The following is a 16,334-nucleotide window of genomic DNA, read 5'->3' on the forward strand; positions in this document are numbered from 1 at the left end:
CTTGTGTTCCATCTCTGGAGTTTATTTTCAGCGCTGTTCTGGAAGAACCTTCCCAGCCCTGCCTGGGATGCCTTCATTTCACCAGGAGGCTGAAGGTCGGGATGAATCTGGGCAGGGCAGCTTCTGTTTTGCAGTTGGGCTCTGATCTCCTCAGAACTGTATCCATTGTTCCTGCAGGATTTGCATGGAAGAAACCCCAGGTATTGCACTGAGAGCCACCGAGGCCCAACACAGCCTCCTACCATGGAGGGGACGCTGCCTCCAGCCCCACAGTGGGGCTGACCCCAAGGCTGCAATCAGAAGGAGCTGTTCTGACTTTCTTGGCTCCCCTCTTGGCTTTCTTGAGACAACGAGCGCTAAGCTGTGCTCTTGCTCACGCTGTACTTCTCTGGCTGTTGTGCAAGTCTTCATTAAATATCTTGTGAGGTACAGCAGGGACCTGCAAGGATTTGGCAGCACTCTGGAAATGAAGTTTTTCCCAGTATCACCTGGCCAGCTTTTCTGTAAATGTTGCTAAACATTAGGCAATGAACTGTCAGGATGCAAGGTGAGGGTGTGAGAGCTTCACTGCTGTAATGATTTAGGGGCAGAATCAAAGGTGGGGAGCTTCGATTTGCAAACCTCTCTGCCAAAACTTGCCACTAAACAAATGCAATCAATGAGCCCAAAGGGATTTTTTTTTTTTAATGTTAATGTACAAGTTCATTTTTGCTGGAACAATAATACTTGTATCTGTTCTCATTTATACAGTCCCCATTTCTATGGAAAAGCATGGCTAAGACCCAGGCTTTCACATGAGCTCTATGGGGCAGAGCAGTGCATGGTCCTGTCCCAGCACCCACCACCAGCAGATGTTCAGGAACAGAATCAGCACAACAGCGTTGCACAGCAAGGTGGTCCTGAGCCCAGCAAGCTCAGGAGTTCCCCAATGGGAGATGTTGTCCCTACCAGCACATTTTTTCACTCCAGTCATTTCTCCCATTGCTTTTGCACCCAAGTAAACATCTGGTATGCAGTGGGTTGTAGACATGAGCAGTAAGAAGAGATTCCTGCTCGTATTCTGCCTTCCTTTTTGCCCTCTCCCACTTCTTCCCAGCACTAAATGCATCCTTCTTGCAGGTGGCAGTGAGAGAGGAAAGACATCAGGGCCGCCTGCAGAATGCACGATGCAGGCCAGCCAGCAGTCAGAAAATGAGGTTTGATTTAAGCAAATAGAAGGAAGTATTCCAGCAGAGATGGACCAGCAGCAGTGACGTGGCACAGGGAGGCTGAAGTAACCCAAGAGATCACACAGCTCAGCCCCCTCCGCAACCCAGAACCAAACGTGCTTCGGGATTTATCCAGTGTGCTCCTAAAAATCCTAGATTCCTTTCCAGTGTATTTGCCAACCGCCTGCAGGGCCGGGACCTGCCTGGGCTACGTGTGGGCCCCACAGCCCTTCTGCCATACTGCCTGGCCTCTACCCTTCCTGTTGGCACCTTTAAAAGTTCACTTCTCCTCCCTGTGAGCAACAATTCACACTGCTGTCATTTTTCATATCCACCTCTTGGTTTTGGATCCATTCTGCAATTTCTCAAACTCATTTGGATGTTACTCCTGTCCATGAAGATGCCTGGAGTCCTTTGGCAACATCTGCAGATCTTACGAGCTCCCTTTTATTTCGTCATCCAGGCTATGAATGAAATTACCAAATAAAACAAAGCCCAAGAGAGATTCTATAAAACATCTGTGCTTGCCCAGAGAGTTCTGGACAAAACCTCATAGTGGAGAGCATCAGCCTGCGCTGATTGCAGTGTTGGGCAGTGCCAAAAGCTCTGCTTGAAGACATGTCCCATCTGATGCTGCTCCTTTACCCAGCGTGTCAGCACTGTGTTAAAGGACAAAATGAGATGTGAGATGTGTGTGCTGCAAATCATAGAATCACAGAACCATTAAGGCTAGAAAAGTCCACTAAATCCTCTATTCCAATCATCAGCCCATTCCCACCAGTACTGCCCGCTAACAATGTCACTCAGTGCCACCTCTCCATGGCTCTTCAACACCTCCATGACAGTGACTGCACCACCTCCCTGGGCAGCCTGTGCCACTGCCTCACCACTTTTATATGTCTCTATATACGTGCACATTTGTTAGATATCAACGTGTTCAAGAGGACAGTGTGTAAAGCCCTGTGCAGCTCTAACCGTGCCTCTTTTCATGCAGGAGAGGCATAGCAAGGAGCAGCTCTGAGGCCACGTGCTGTGGGTGGGGGCTGCAGCACTCCCTCGGCACAGGAGGGCTCTCACACAGGAGCAAGCACCCTGAAGGGACAGAGAGATTGAGAATGCTCTTCAGTCACAACGGCTGCACTTCCAATATGTGCTCCTCAGATCCTCAGATTCCTTTTAAAAAAAAAAACACAAACAAAAAAACCTACAGCAATAATGTCATTAGTTATAAATGCAGCTCCCAAAAGTTCTGCGTGTTTTAAGAGGGAGAGGAAAACCCGGCTCTCAGGGACATTCCCACCCAGTTCCATTCCACACAGTCCCACAGGAGGCAGCCACAGCTGTGTTTGGGGGAAGCTCAGCCGCAAGGTTCCAGGCCAGGCACTAAATCAACCCTGAGCAGCACACGTTCACTTTCTGAGAACAATCCATACATTTCATTACATATTTCAGTTCACTGAAGAAATCTTGGATGGTTAACCCCTTTGCTTCCAGCTGCACAGAGGAGGATGGACAGGCTGGGGAACTGGGTGGAGAGGAACCTGGTGCGGTTAAACAAGAGTAAGTATAGAGCCCTGCAGCTGGGGAGGAATAACCAGATGCGGTGTGCTGGTGGACAACATGTTGGCCATGAGCTGGCAGTGTGCCCCTGCAGCCAAGAAGGCCAACGGGATCCTGGCATGCATTAAAAAGAGCGTGGCCAGCAGGTTGAGGGAAGTTCTCCTCTCCTGCACATGTGGTCAGACCACACGTGGAGCACTGCACCCAGCTCTGGGCTCCCCAGTGCAAGAAAGACAGGGAACTGCTGGAGAGAGCCCAGTGGGGGGTCTGAGAGATGACTGGGGCCCTGGAGCATCTTCCTCGTGAGGAAAGGTTGAGAGACCAGGGGCTGTTCAGCTGGAGAAGAGAAAGAGGAAGAGTCATGAATATGATCAGAGGGCCAAAGTACCTCTCCTATGAAGACAGACTGAGGGAGTGAGACTTGTTTGGCTTGCAGAAGGGGCAGCTCCCGTGAGACCTCTTTGTGTCCTTCCAATAGTTATGAGAAGCTTATGAACAGGAAGGAAGTCAACTTTTTACACAGTCTGATAGCAATAGGACATGGGAGAATGGATTTAAACTAAAAGAAGGGAGATTTAAGTTAGATGTTAGGAGGAAACTCTATGCTCAGAGGGCAGTGAGGCACCGACACAGCTGCCCAGAGGTTGTGGAGTCTCCTTGTCTGGAGGTATTCAAGACCTGTCTGGGTGCCTACCTGTGCAACCTATTGAAGGGAGCCTCCTTTAGCAAGAGGGTTGGACATGATGATATCTAGAAGTCCCTTCCAAGCTCTACAATTCTATGATTCTGTGAATCTGCCCCACGAGCAATGCTCAGCCCCTGGGCTCAGTAAGGAGCAAACCCGCATGGGACCAGTGTAGGCTTATTGCTTTTTGTTCTATGGTACTGGTAGTTCAAATGGAAGCCACATGCAAGATCTTTCAGATTTGAAATACTTCAATTTCACAGCCTCATTACATGCAGCAAATCCTCCAGCACAGCTCCCCTGCCCCTCAGCTCTGGCTGGCATGACACGGCCTGCAGAGCCTTTCATGCACCCCTAGGGAGGAGTGATGGATATAAATGTGTGTACTCTCCAAAAACTCCCACCTTAAGTAACTGGATTAAAATAAAACCTGCAGTTAATCCAGCACCTCAGCATATCTAGTTATGGCACGTTGCTGTCATTTTTCTTTCTATAATTCATCCTTCTTTGGTGCATGTGATTTCATGCAGCTCCTCACCCAGCATCTACAGCATAACTGGAGAGCTCCAGGACCGGGCAGCCCTATCAGATCACTCTTAACAAAATATTGGGCTGCAAGTAGGTTTCCTGTGGCTTTTCCCCATGGCACTGGTGCCCTGCAATTGTAAGGCTGATGTTTTCCTGGGAGCTCCGTCCAAAGCTGGTGCTGCTGCATTGAAGTGTGTCCAGCACCAGGCAGTCCGTGGGCACATTTTATCTCTGCAGGCAGCATCTGATTCAGGGCCACCTCTCTGTGTATGTCGGTGTTCTATGGACTTAATATTTCCCAAGTGAGTTCGAAGCCCTTTGGTATTGAAGAAATAAATCTGTGTGCTGTAAAGCTATCCAGAATGCCCATAATATTTTCCATTCTCAAGTTTACTGGGCGGGCGTTGTACAGTTAGTAACACAAAGGCATATGAAAAGAGGAAGGAAAAAACATCCTGGAGATTGAGCAGACCAAACCCAGAGGCCGGCGTTCATCACACCCCCACACCCAAAGCAGGGTGACAACGCAGGGTTTGCTTTCAAAAATGCCATCTCTACATCAGCCTCTGGGGAGCGAGATGCAGCCTGAGTGGCTGTGGAGGCAAGCGACCCATGGACCCATGTGGCTCCTTGACCACAGGAGGGGGGCGCTGGGGAGGGCTGTGTCACCAGCAGCCACAGCACGAGGGCAGCAGCCTGGGACGTGGCAGAGCTGGTGAGAACAACGTGATCTGCCTGAACCTGCAGTTGGATCAGATGTTTGCCAGAGGTCTCTGCCAAGCTCTGCCATCTCGGGAATCGGAAAGAAAGTGAATTCTGAAGACACAGAAATGGCTGTGTCCCTTTTCTTGTACTTGCACAGCTACCTCTACCAACAGCACATCTGAATGCAATATCAGATGATGCAATAAGAGAGACCACTCTACTATTACACAAAGCATTTGTGAAGATTTTAATTGGGACATTCACAGGAAAAATCAGATGAGGAAAACATCATTAACACCTCAGTAGTTAAAACCACATTTTGCAAAGACCAAAGTTTCAGGAGAGACAAGAGAAACATTGGGAACATACATCACTGAGAACAAGACCCATAACACAACCAACCAAGCACAAACCAAGAGCTGACACGAGGCATTAAATATTCACCATTACCCTGCATGTGGATATGTCCTCTGAACACAGATTTTTAAACTGAATTGATTGCAGCACCAGTGAAAAACGATGGCTTTTCTCCCCAGATCTACAGTAATGTCAAATAAATATAAAAGATTTTAACAGTCTAGATTTTTTCTATATTGTATATATTCTATATTCTATTTTTTCTATATGAATTGTGCTTAACTTCACCAGACCAGCAGGTGGACAATGATCAGTGCCTTTTCCCCATTCTCCCCCCCACTCTATAGACACACTTTGGAGAAAAGAGACTATTTTAATCTGTTCTGACAAAAAGGGATAAAAGAAATTCTTAGAAGATGCTTAGACAACAGAAGAGGAGAGAATGCTATGTGTAATCCAAGCCTTCAAATCAGCTGAAAAGATCTATTCATGACAGAGCTTTACTACTGCCCAAATTGGATGCAGTTTCAAAATTCTACACCCACTTAATAAGTCTTGCTCCTCCATAGCTGTGCTTTAATGAGTTATTTTCTGTGTGGAAATACAGGACTTTATTTTTGTGGGCTTGCTGTAATAAAGCTTTGTTGAAAGCACAGAGTGTCCTCAAAATGCACTCAGTTCTTAATGCAAATAACTTGGAAAGGGGCGTTTGGTTCTTCCTAATGCCACTCCTTTTGACACACGGCATGATCTGAGATTGAACTCTTATCTGGTCTACAGTAAGATAGCTGTATAAGAAGGAAACATGTATGAATTTGCATTTTTCTGAAGCATGACAACGTGGGCTTTTTTCCAGCATTTAACAAAAAATTGGGTGAAAGATGGAAATACCATGACTGTTTTCAAGCTCCTAGATTTGTAATTCTGAGTAACAAACATTTCAAAGCACTGCTTAGTACAGTTTCAGAATCTAGAACATTTTTTATAAAACTATATCTAATAAAAAATAAATACCTGTTGCTCAGCGTTCAGACAAAATGCTGGCCTTAAACACCTTTCATTCCTTCCCCAGTTTGATGCACGTGCACACATCTACTGTAGGAACAACGTGTACTTTTCCTGGAAACAGCTATCTTCAGGTAAGTAAAAGATATTTCACTTCTGCATAAAATACAAGGTTATGATTTCACACCTTATTCTTTCTATATGTGCAACTTCTGTTATAAAACAACTCTAAGACATTCTCTTGTATGTATCAGCACAAATATCATCACACACTTCAATAACCTTGTGCCAAGTTCGCTTTTGCTCCAAAGCCGTTGTGTGCTAACAGCAAAGCTGGGACCAGACATTCAACCTTCAGAATATTCAGATCCACAAAGAAGATGTTTACCATTGTTTTTTTTTACTGTCAGGCATCAAATTATCCAAATGTCCTTCAATGAACAAAGCCAACTGCTATGTTGCTGGTTCGACCTTGTCAGTATCTTCCTTCTTGGTACCCTCCTCTCGGTTTCTGCCCTGCTGCATGGTGAACACCGATGGGCCCAGCCTCAGGATCTTCCCGCTGCCCAAGCACTCATCGCCCTTGTAGAACACAGCAAACTAGGAGATGAACACAGGCAGAGCCTTTTCACACAGCAAGCAATGCAGGCTGCACGAGAGCTGTTGGACAGGGAGTGCATACATCTGTACCTGCTCTAAGCAGGCACTCTGTGGTTCCTCACTCCCACCCTCCACCCCAGTGGGACTCAGCTCAGCTCACTTCCCTTATCCTCACCCCTCTGTTACAAACCTCTTGCTTCTCCATGTACCCCAGAGGCCCCGGTTTTGGGGTGGGAGAGGCTATGCATTAAACGTCTGAGAGCCTTTAGTTTACAATGCATTGCGGTGTACCCTTATATTAACACTCATCCTGATGAATCTCAGAATGACTTTTCATCTACATCACTCTTGGAGCGGGTCCAGAGGAGGGCCATAAGATATCAGAGGGCCATAAGATATCAGAGGGCTGAAGAACCTCTCCTATGAAGAAAGGGTGAGGGAACTGGGCTTGTTTAGCTTAGAGGAGGCTCCGTGGAGACCTCATTGTGGGCTTCCAGTTGAAAGGAGCATATAAACAGGAGGGGCAATGGCTATTTTTGAGGGTGGACAGTGGAAGAACAAGGCAGAATGGTTTTAAATTGAGACAGGGGAGGTTTAGGTGTTAGATATTAGGAGGAAGTTTTTCACACAGAGGATGGTGACACACTGGAACAGGCTGCCCAAGGAGGCTGTGGATGCCCCATCCCTGGAGGCATTCAAGGCCAGGCTGGATGTGGCTCTGGGCAGCCTGGTCTGCTGGTTGGTGACCCTGCACACAGCAGGGGGTTGAAACTCGATAATCATTGTGGTCCTTTTCAACCCAGGCCATTCTAGGATTCTATATTAGTGGTTTTGAGAGGCACCACTGCCCATTACCCTTCTCATTGCTGTTCTGGGAGAATGCAACGTGCTGAATGCAGATCCTCGCTAAATGAATTTGAACATTAAAACTACATTATGCAGCCAATTACCAAACTAATGACTTTTAAAATCTGTTTCTCGAGGACAGGAATAAATACCTTTTCCACATATATAACTGATAACCAGAGACTGTTCAGTATGTTTCTGAAACATGTAAGTCAGCCTCTCATGATACATGGATAACAACAGACTTTAAAACTGCAAAAAAACCCTCATAGAATAGAGGATGAATAGTCAGAATGGGATTAACTGCTCTCATATGGTATTTTCATATGAAAATTATTTTGTTCCAGCTATTAACAGCACTGCTATGTTTTACCAACTACTCTATTTTACCTTAAAACCCCCAAAGTGAAAAAAAATCACTTCCAACAACCTACCTGTCCAGGAGTGAGAGCTCTTGCTGGCTTCACCAGTGTCACCCACACGCTCCCATCTTGGTTTAGAGTCAGCATGCAGGGCACTGAGGGAGAAAATCCAAACACCTGCCACTCAGTTCTTAGGTTCCCACAAAAACAAAAGCAACTTCCATCACTGAGTTGAACAGATCTAAGTCAAAACAACGCTACTGCAAAGAACTGTTTCATAAGGATCCAAAATATTTCAGCTGTATCTACAGAACAACACTGATCACACTACCACCATTTCACCAGCAAAACAAAATAAGAGAAAACAAACCAAAGTTTGATTACCCAGTGCCATCTGGTGCCGAAACCTGAAATGACACTCCATCATTTTATCTCTAACGAGCTCTGCAGGTGGCTCCTCTGCTATCCAATGCACTCGATTTGTCCTCAGTAAGTCTCTGTACAAAGCAGGGTGATCCGTTGATGGTGCCTTGAAATACAACATTCATTTCGTGGTGAGGTTATTTTTACCAAAGAACTTACAACCATTGAGATATAAAGCATGAAATACAGAAGCAGCATCAAGCCATAACAAAATAAAGGCAAAATAAGCAAGAAAACAAGCACTAATAGCCCTTAATCAGCTTCCAGGTGGAAGCCTTAATATGCTAAAGTAAACCTTATACACCCCTGGGCTGTCTCACTTCTTGTCTGTTGCCTCCAACCAATCACATTTCTACCTTCTTTGGGCTCAGTTTGGATGTCTACTGTGCTCCCTACACCACTTCAGAAAGCTGCTACCTCCCTGCCCTTCAAATTCTCATTAAAAAACAATCCCTGTTTGGGCCCATTACGGCAAACAAAACCAGGAGAACAAAAGTTACAAACTATTTTTGAATATACTCACATTAAATGATTGATTTAACACATCACCTTCCTACCTGAGCTAGCTTATTTTATGGCACTATCTCCTGTTACTACACTGTGGTGTAGACATGTAGATTTCCAGCTATTTTTCCAGCTATATTTGTCAAAAATAATAATCCTCCAGACAATTTATATTTACAATGTAGGCTATGCTATCACTCAAATATTCAGTATCTCATTTCTGGAGACGAACTACCCTCAGAACTGGGAGATTACATTTGTTTTCCCCCAGGCACATAAACAAATAGCAACACACCATTCTAATCTCATCGGTATCAGAGTTAGAATAATAGCTTTCACAACAGCAGCAAGAACAGTAACAAAGCAGGCGAGCTGCAGAACTCCATCCATCTCCTAAGACAGTCATTAGGACATCAACGATTCGCAGCATTATATTCTGCCTCAGCTTTCAAGATGATGAAGCTGTATTCACGGCTGCTACTTCCTTTACTGGAAAAAGAAAATAGCAAAACACAGTAAACCAAAAGAATACACATTTTGTGCACTGTGCCATGACAATACAACAAATTCTTATGCGTTAGGGGGAAAAAAAGAGAACTCCGCAGACTGGCTGATTCATTTCAGCGTTTGCCATTTGTTTGGAAAAATCTGCCAAAACTGCCAAAACCTGAAACAATTCTCTGCTCACCAAAAGCCAGTTTGGACAAGATGCCCCAAAGCTGTGCACGCTGCGCTAGCTGCTGCTTGTCTCCCCCAGCAGGAAAGCCAAGAACTCTGCCCAAGTGAGGATCGCATTCCGCACAGCAGAAGTCACGGAATGCTTGTGTCAGTCATTAACAGCAGTGTTAATTAACTCACCACAAAGACATCTCCAGTGCTGACATCTTTATCTACAACGAACCACGCATCCTGCTGGCCTGCCAGTCTTGCCCTCTGGCCTATTGTGTACAGGAACCAACCTAAAGGAATACGTAAATGTAATGCTGTTAGCATCCTTTAATATTTACTTTAAAAACAACAACAAAACCCAACATATACTAGAAGTGTTTCCCCAAAGATTTATCACTGAACAAGGAATAATAACAACCCAAATCACCTTAGACAAGTGTGCCAAGTACAAATTAAGCCAGCATCTACTTGAACGCTCGCATCCCGAAGCACGTGATTTCACACTTTGCTGTTTCTATTGTGGTATTCTGAAGGGTTGTTAATGACAGTTTTCTATTTCTGTTACACTTGGTGGTTTTGCCATCACTCAGCCTTACCAGCTCCCCCTGCTATTTTCTGTCCCAGGAGAACATCCTACTTCCATATGCAGCCTGGGACAGGAGCTCAGTTCTGGCAGCCAGAACCACAAAGTGAGCAAAGTACACCAAAGCAGCTGCACAGCAGGACTGTGCTGTCCTTGCTCACTGCAGGGAGTTGAACTACACTGCCTTCACAGGTCCCCTTCAGCTCCAAGGATTCTATGATTCTATGATATTACCAAATGTGGACAATACATCACTGAGGTGCAGATTTTTTCTGCAAAATTTAGATACTAAAGAATTTGGAACTGAAGCGCTCTCATTTCAGAAGAATTATGTGCAAAATTGCCTCTTGGTATTAAATTAACAGTCACTGAGTACCAACAGAGTAATTCTAATAGAATTATCATTTACTATATTGCAACATAGAACTACATTAAATAACTCAGTTGCAGTACAAGGCTCTACGTGCTGTGCAATGCCAGTTTTCCACGAGTTGTTAGAGTATTCCAATTGGAAAAAGTCTGCAGACTGGCTTGGAATTCCCCAGGATTTGTCCCTCTAACCATGAGCAATATTGCTCCATTTATCTAAAAGCAGTTATTAGGGTGTCAGCCCTTTACCTTTGTGTGTTCCCATCACCTTCTTATCTTCAACAGAAACAAAGTTACCTGGCTGAGGTTCTAAATACTGCCAAAGAGGAAGAGATTTAAGTCATAAGAAGGCTCCAAAAAACCCTCAAAAGCTCTGCTACTACATTCTCCTAGACTCAGAAAAATGGCTTTCCAAGACGTAATCTCTACCAGCACAGTTCACTGCCTCTTTGCTGATGCTGCTTGAGGGAAAAAAGCAGGAGGGGAGTCCCTAGCAGCAGTGACCACTTGTGCTTCACTCTCCCCGTGCTCATTTATGTCATGCAATAGCAGGGTTCAGCCATCTGCCCCTCTCATATCCCAGCCACCCATTGGAGCCTGCCTGTGACTTGATGCTACAGACTGCACACAGGTGGAGGAGCAAGCTGCCTGGAACAGGCTGTTGGCTTCAGCTTCTCAGGAATTCAGAGGGAGGTGGGCCATCACTCCTGAGCAGCAGACAGGAGCTGTTTGAGATGCTGCCACAGACAGAAGAAGAACATAACATGGAGATGACCATAGAGCTAACGTGACTCACCTCAAGCAGGAATTTTTCAAAGTTTCTTTCACCAATAAAGCAGACTCCCATGCTCTGAAAAAGAAATGTGGAACTGAATCCATATAAAAGCAGAGAAATACGTTGAAGAAAATATCTATTACTTATCTGTGCCAGATGGATTTTTTTCCTTAGGCACTGAAAACTATCAGGGGATCCCATGAAACTAACAAATCCACAACATCTTCTCCAGCATATGAAAACTACCAGTACACAGCATCAGTGAGAGCCATGAGCACAAAAGAGAAACAAATACTGAACATATGTTCAGTAAAGACATGCATTAACACTGGTGACCACACTGTGTGTAGATTACAGTCAGAAGTCTCTTTTCAGATTAACATACAAAACACACATTATATAGTCACAGACTTGTCATGAAGAAAAGCTTCCACAAACAACCAGGCCTTCCTTTTCCTTACAGTTACTTTCTACATTCTTCAGATAAAACATTCACAGTGGATGAATACATTTAAAGCAATCAAGTCTGTATCAGCATACAACTGCTGGCTGCATTGTGCTTTCTAGGATTAAATCATGAAGTGTTCTTAGCCAGGGATGCAGAACTTCCCTTAAAAAAACAAACTGCAGAAAAACAGCACAACCCAGTTATGTGAAAACATATTCAAGCCTACTGACAGCAATGAAATCTTTGAAAGCTATGGAGAGTAAAGACCAAGGCTTCTCATCTGCTGTAACAAAGAATGTTTTCCTTACAGCTTCCTATCACATTCGTGTTCATCTTGGCTCTTCTGAGATGTAGTGGCCCATAAATTATCTGCAAACTACAATACAGAACTAACCAGGAACACGTAAAATGCCTGAAAGCAGGCAGACAATGATGAAAACAGTTCCCAACCTATTCTATCGTTGTTCATGGAAACAGCTGATTTGTCAGAGATTAAGGTTCAAAAAGATCAGAAAGTCCATTTTAGAGAGAAATAGAAATCAAAAGAGTTTAAGTGTTACCATGCCTCTTTTTTCTTTAGCACATGATGAAGGCCATGTTCTGATGCTATCTTCCTTACGAAGCTTTTTGTTAAATCCCCTAAAGGGAAAATGGTTTTCCTCAAAGCATCCTGCGAGATCTGACTCAGAAAGAAGGTCTGGTCTTTGAAGAGGTCAGCTCCTTGAAGGAGTTTTACAGCTGCAAAGTATAAAACACAAAACAATCAACATAACTGCTGCCTTTAATGGTCAAACTTCCTTCAGCATTTTGTTCAATAACCAACATTTCAGTTTTACTACTTCCAAACACAAGCAAAAGACAGCATTTGGGCAAGGTGTACAAAATCTAATTGAGAACGTTTATTTTCTCACCACTGAAAAGGTACAGAAATATTCTGATTTTGTAGAAATTCATACATTGCCCCATCTATATTCTACTGGAAGTTTCACTGCCAAGACCATTAATGCTATAAAAGATGAAGACAACGTTCATATTTCATTTGAAAGACAGAACCAGTATTCAAACATTCTAGAGCACACTGTTAATTAAAAACATATTTTCCACTGAACTTATATTGCCATACATCAGTGACTTGAACAATCAGCACAGTTATTCCCACTGGACGATCTCAGGAGAGATGTGAAAGCCAAGGAAGCATTAATATGCCAACATTACTGGGACAACTTTGCAAGAGTGGTAGCTTGCAAGTTTCTTTCCCTTTGGGTATACTGCATTTCCCATTTACACCAGAGTTTCATCTGAGTCACCTTATTACACTATGGACCACAGCAGTTATTGGCCAGGTATCATCCAACCTGCAATAGTGCCATGCAGAGCCATACCCAAGCAGCAGTAACTAAGGCAGCTCACGTACTGACATAACAGAACTGCTATGCTGCAGGTGGAAACTTCTGATCACATATGGCCACAGGCAGGCTGTAAGAGTGAAGAGCAAACCTGCTGCTGCTATATTCCCTTGGCTGATCTCAGCATCACAGTCTTAGAAATGCCTGCATATGCTGTGCTCACACCTCCCAGCTGCAGTGCAGGCAGAACCTTACTCTGCCTTCCAGAGGGGAATAGAGAAGTAAGGTGCAACAGCAGAATTATGGAGTGAAAAACTGTTGTGTTTTTTTCCCCTGTAAAATAATATATGATCCATATAAAGCTATATAAAACTATGTTGTTAATTTTCATGTTTCAAAGGTCTTAAATCTAAACCAGAACAAAACATATCAAATAATTTTTACAGGACCCACTGAAGTACTCAACAATAATTTCTTTAAATACTTCCCCAGGACACAGAAGACAGCCCCATCTCCTTAAGTACAGCCCTTCCAGAATGTTGATTACTCCTGAATTAATTATTTTCACCCCTCTGCACCTGTATCAGCAAATGTACTACTTGACAGTCAGTGTAATTTTCAGTAATGCAAATCTCCTGTTTGCCCAATCCACATTCTACAGAGACTGGGGTTTAAAGAGTAATCACTGCAACATAAAATACATATAGTTCAAATTTCTTTCAACCCTAGGATGAAATACAATGCTACTTACTGTTTCTAACTTCAAATCGGTTTCTGAAAAGCTCTCGGGGTCTTTTTGTATGTTTCTGTTGGAAAACCTCCTCGTCCTCCAGTGAAGTTCTAGCATAATGCCCAGTAGCAATTGCATCTGCTCCTAGTGAGGTATAAAACAAAACACCACAAAGACACATACTTGAAACTCATCATTTAAAACAGGCTTTTAAACATCTATGAAAAGAAAACAAAATCATGAAGAAAGAAAACCTATGGAGAAGTCTCATACTGCCAGTAATCACACTCCCGCTGTTTAAATAACAGGCATGCTGAAAGCCATGTTTCTGTACTTCAGGGACCATCCTAAGAATTAGACACAATGCTGAGGTCAATACGTGTTCCTAAATTAAATCTGCTCCTTACCTATTTATCAGTATTCAAAACTGAACACTTCACAAATATTGAAATGCTGCCACAGAGATGGGTGATTTCTGTACACACGTGAATTCCCATTTTTCCCCTCCGTTCCAAGACTCTGTAGCACTTAAGCATCTCCCCACCACACACTGAAACTGACACACTTGGAAGCGCCTTACCAAGGTTATCCATAGCATAATGGAGAAAGTGGTTGAATTTGATATGCTTGTTACACACTATGTCAGGGTTAGGAGTCCTCCCCAGTTCATACTCCTTCAAGAGGTCACTGTAAAATAAAGATTCACATGTTCATTAACACCAATAACACAGAATAACACTCTTCAAGTCTGGAAGATAAGCAGTGAAAACTTGAGATCCACTCATGCTAAGCATTTCATGTAAGACTCAAAACATCTGTTAAATTTAAAGATGTAAGAAACAACATTTGGAAGCAGACTTGAAGGCACAGTCAAGCAATCACTCACAATGTTGTCCTCACAACCCTGACTTATCAAACTGCCATTCCTTCAGAGGAGACACCAGGAGATCACAGGAAAAAACAAGGCCTCTAGTAGATCTTGCTACAAAAGGTTATTTTTGATAAATAAACCTCTAAAAAGAGAGTTCAGGTAATAAACTCAAACTCGTCAACGACAGTAAGGAAAAAGGCTTCTGCAACTCACAGCAAATTGCTTGGAAATGCTGTACTAACAAATTATGAGAAGCAGAAGTCAGTCTCTATGGTCTCTGGTTCATCGATTCACCATCACTTATAGTCACCTCCCAACCCACAAGATTTGCAACACCATTATTCCTTCTCTCACACCATGACCATATTCTTCACTGACTGCACAATTCTGTGCTCAACGTGATGTCATTGCAGTGAGATGCAGAGGGCTATTCCTCAGTGTCTTCCAAGACAAAGTAACAACAGCTCTACTTAAAGGGGATTGAAGATCCAGGGAACAACCTTTACATTCTTAAGTTGAATATGAGAGATATTTCATCGTTACACTGATACTACCCCTTTCCTTCTGCCTCCCAAGAAAAGCTCTCAGCTTTTTCCATGCATAACTTCCCTTACAGTGCGACATACTCATGGGAAGAGAAAACCTGAACGTCTTCTTTAGAGATTAGTTCCAAATTGGTTGGAAGCAAGGCTATTTCACGATCACTTTATGGTAAATCAGATATCCAACCTGAACATCCCCTGGCACAACTTGAGGCCTCTCCCTCTCATCAACTGCTAGTTATGTGGGAGCAGAGAACGACCCCCACCTCCTCACAACCTCCTTTCAAGCAGTTATAGAGAGCAATAAGGCCCCCCCTGTGTCTCCTCTTCTCCAGACTGACCCATCCCAGTTCCCTCAGCTGCTCCCCATCACTCCTGTGCTCCACACCCCTCACAGCTCCACTGCCCTTCTCTGGACAAGGTGCAGGGCCTCCATGTCTTTCTTGTAGTGAGAATCCAGCCCGAGAGGTGCAGCCTCACCAGCACAGACCGCAGGGGAAGGAACGTTACAGCATGATGTGGCGTTACAGTATGATTAGTACGATACACAGGCACGTATCATACAGCGCTCTGCACAAACTGCACAAAGAAGCAAAGAGGAGCCACGTCCCATTAATTTTTTCTTCTCAGGCTGCCGAAAGGCGAGGGCAGCGTGTGGGAGACATAAGAAATGAGCTGCAACAGATGCCCGGCCCCTCCCGCAGTTCTCGCCCACGTCCCGAACGAACGAACACGGCGGCCGGCAGCCGCCCACCTGAACACCTCGTTCCAGTACTCCTTCACGTAGGACACCTGGTGGAACGGGATGCCCAGCTTCTGGCACACGCGGTACGCGTCCTCGCAGTCCCTGTCCACGGAGCAGGCGCCCTGCTCGTCCAGCGGGTCCCAGTTCTTCATGAAGACGCCCGTCACCTGGTACCCTGCCGAAGGAAGGCGAGGCTCGGCGTGAGCAAGGCGCTCCGGCAGAGCGGCACTGCGGCCCTCTCGGCGCACGTTCCCCGCACCCACCCAGCCCCCGCCCGGCCCGCACCTCGGCGCCGCAGCAGCAGCGCGGCCACGGCACTGTCCACGCCGCCCGACACGGCGCAGGCCACGCGCCGCCCCGCCGCCAGCATCGCCGCCCAGCCCGAGCCTTCCGCCGGCGGAGCCCGTTACGGCCGCACCGGAAGGGGCCGGGCCTGGCCCGCTTTTTAAAGGAACACCAGCCGCTGCAACGTG

At 44.9% G+C, this 16,334-nt stretch overlaps 1 protein-coding gene across 2 annotated transcripts; it reads right to left on the reverse strand.

Moving 5' to 3' along the window:
* Nucleotides 1–4,909: 4,909 nt before the first annotated feature.
* On the reverse strand, nt 4,910–16,286 carry TRMU (tRNA mitochondrial 2-thiouridylase). Of its 2 annotated transcripts, none has more exons than XM_052681153.1 (11): nt 16,147–16,286; nt 15,871–16,036; nt 14,284–14,390; nt 13,725–13,847; nt 12,193–12,365; nt 11,201–11,254; nt 10,654–10,720; nt 9,642–9,742; nt 8,241–8,385; nt 7,929–8,011; nt 4,910–6,648 (listed from the first exon to the last, which is right to left on the reverse strand). In XM_052681153.1, the coding sequence occupies exons 1-11, from the start codon at nt 16,229–16,231 to the stop codon at nt 6,502–6,504; spliced, it is 1,251 nt and encodes a 416-aa protein (XP_052537113.1). In that variant the 5' UTR covers nt 16,232–16,286; the 3' UTR covers nt 4,910–6,501. The 2 variants fall into 2 exon arrangements, with proteins under 2 accessions (XP_052537113.1, XP_052537114.1); XM_052681154.1 differs by having other exon boundaries at nt 6,604–6,708.
* Between the last annotated feature and the right edge of the window lie 48 nt (nt 16,287–16,334).

Source organism: Tympanuchus pallidicinctus, unplaced genomic scaffold (genome assembly GCF_026119805.1).
Source record: "Tympanuchus pallidicinctus isolate F22 unplaced genomic scaffold, pur_lepc_1.0 scaffold19, whole genome shotgun sequence".
Lineage (NCBI taxonomy): Eukaryota > Metazoa > Chordata > Aves > Galliformes > Phasianidae > Tympanuchus > Tympanuchus pallidicinctus.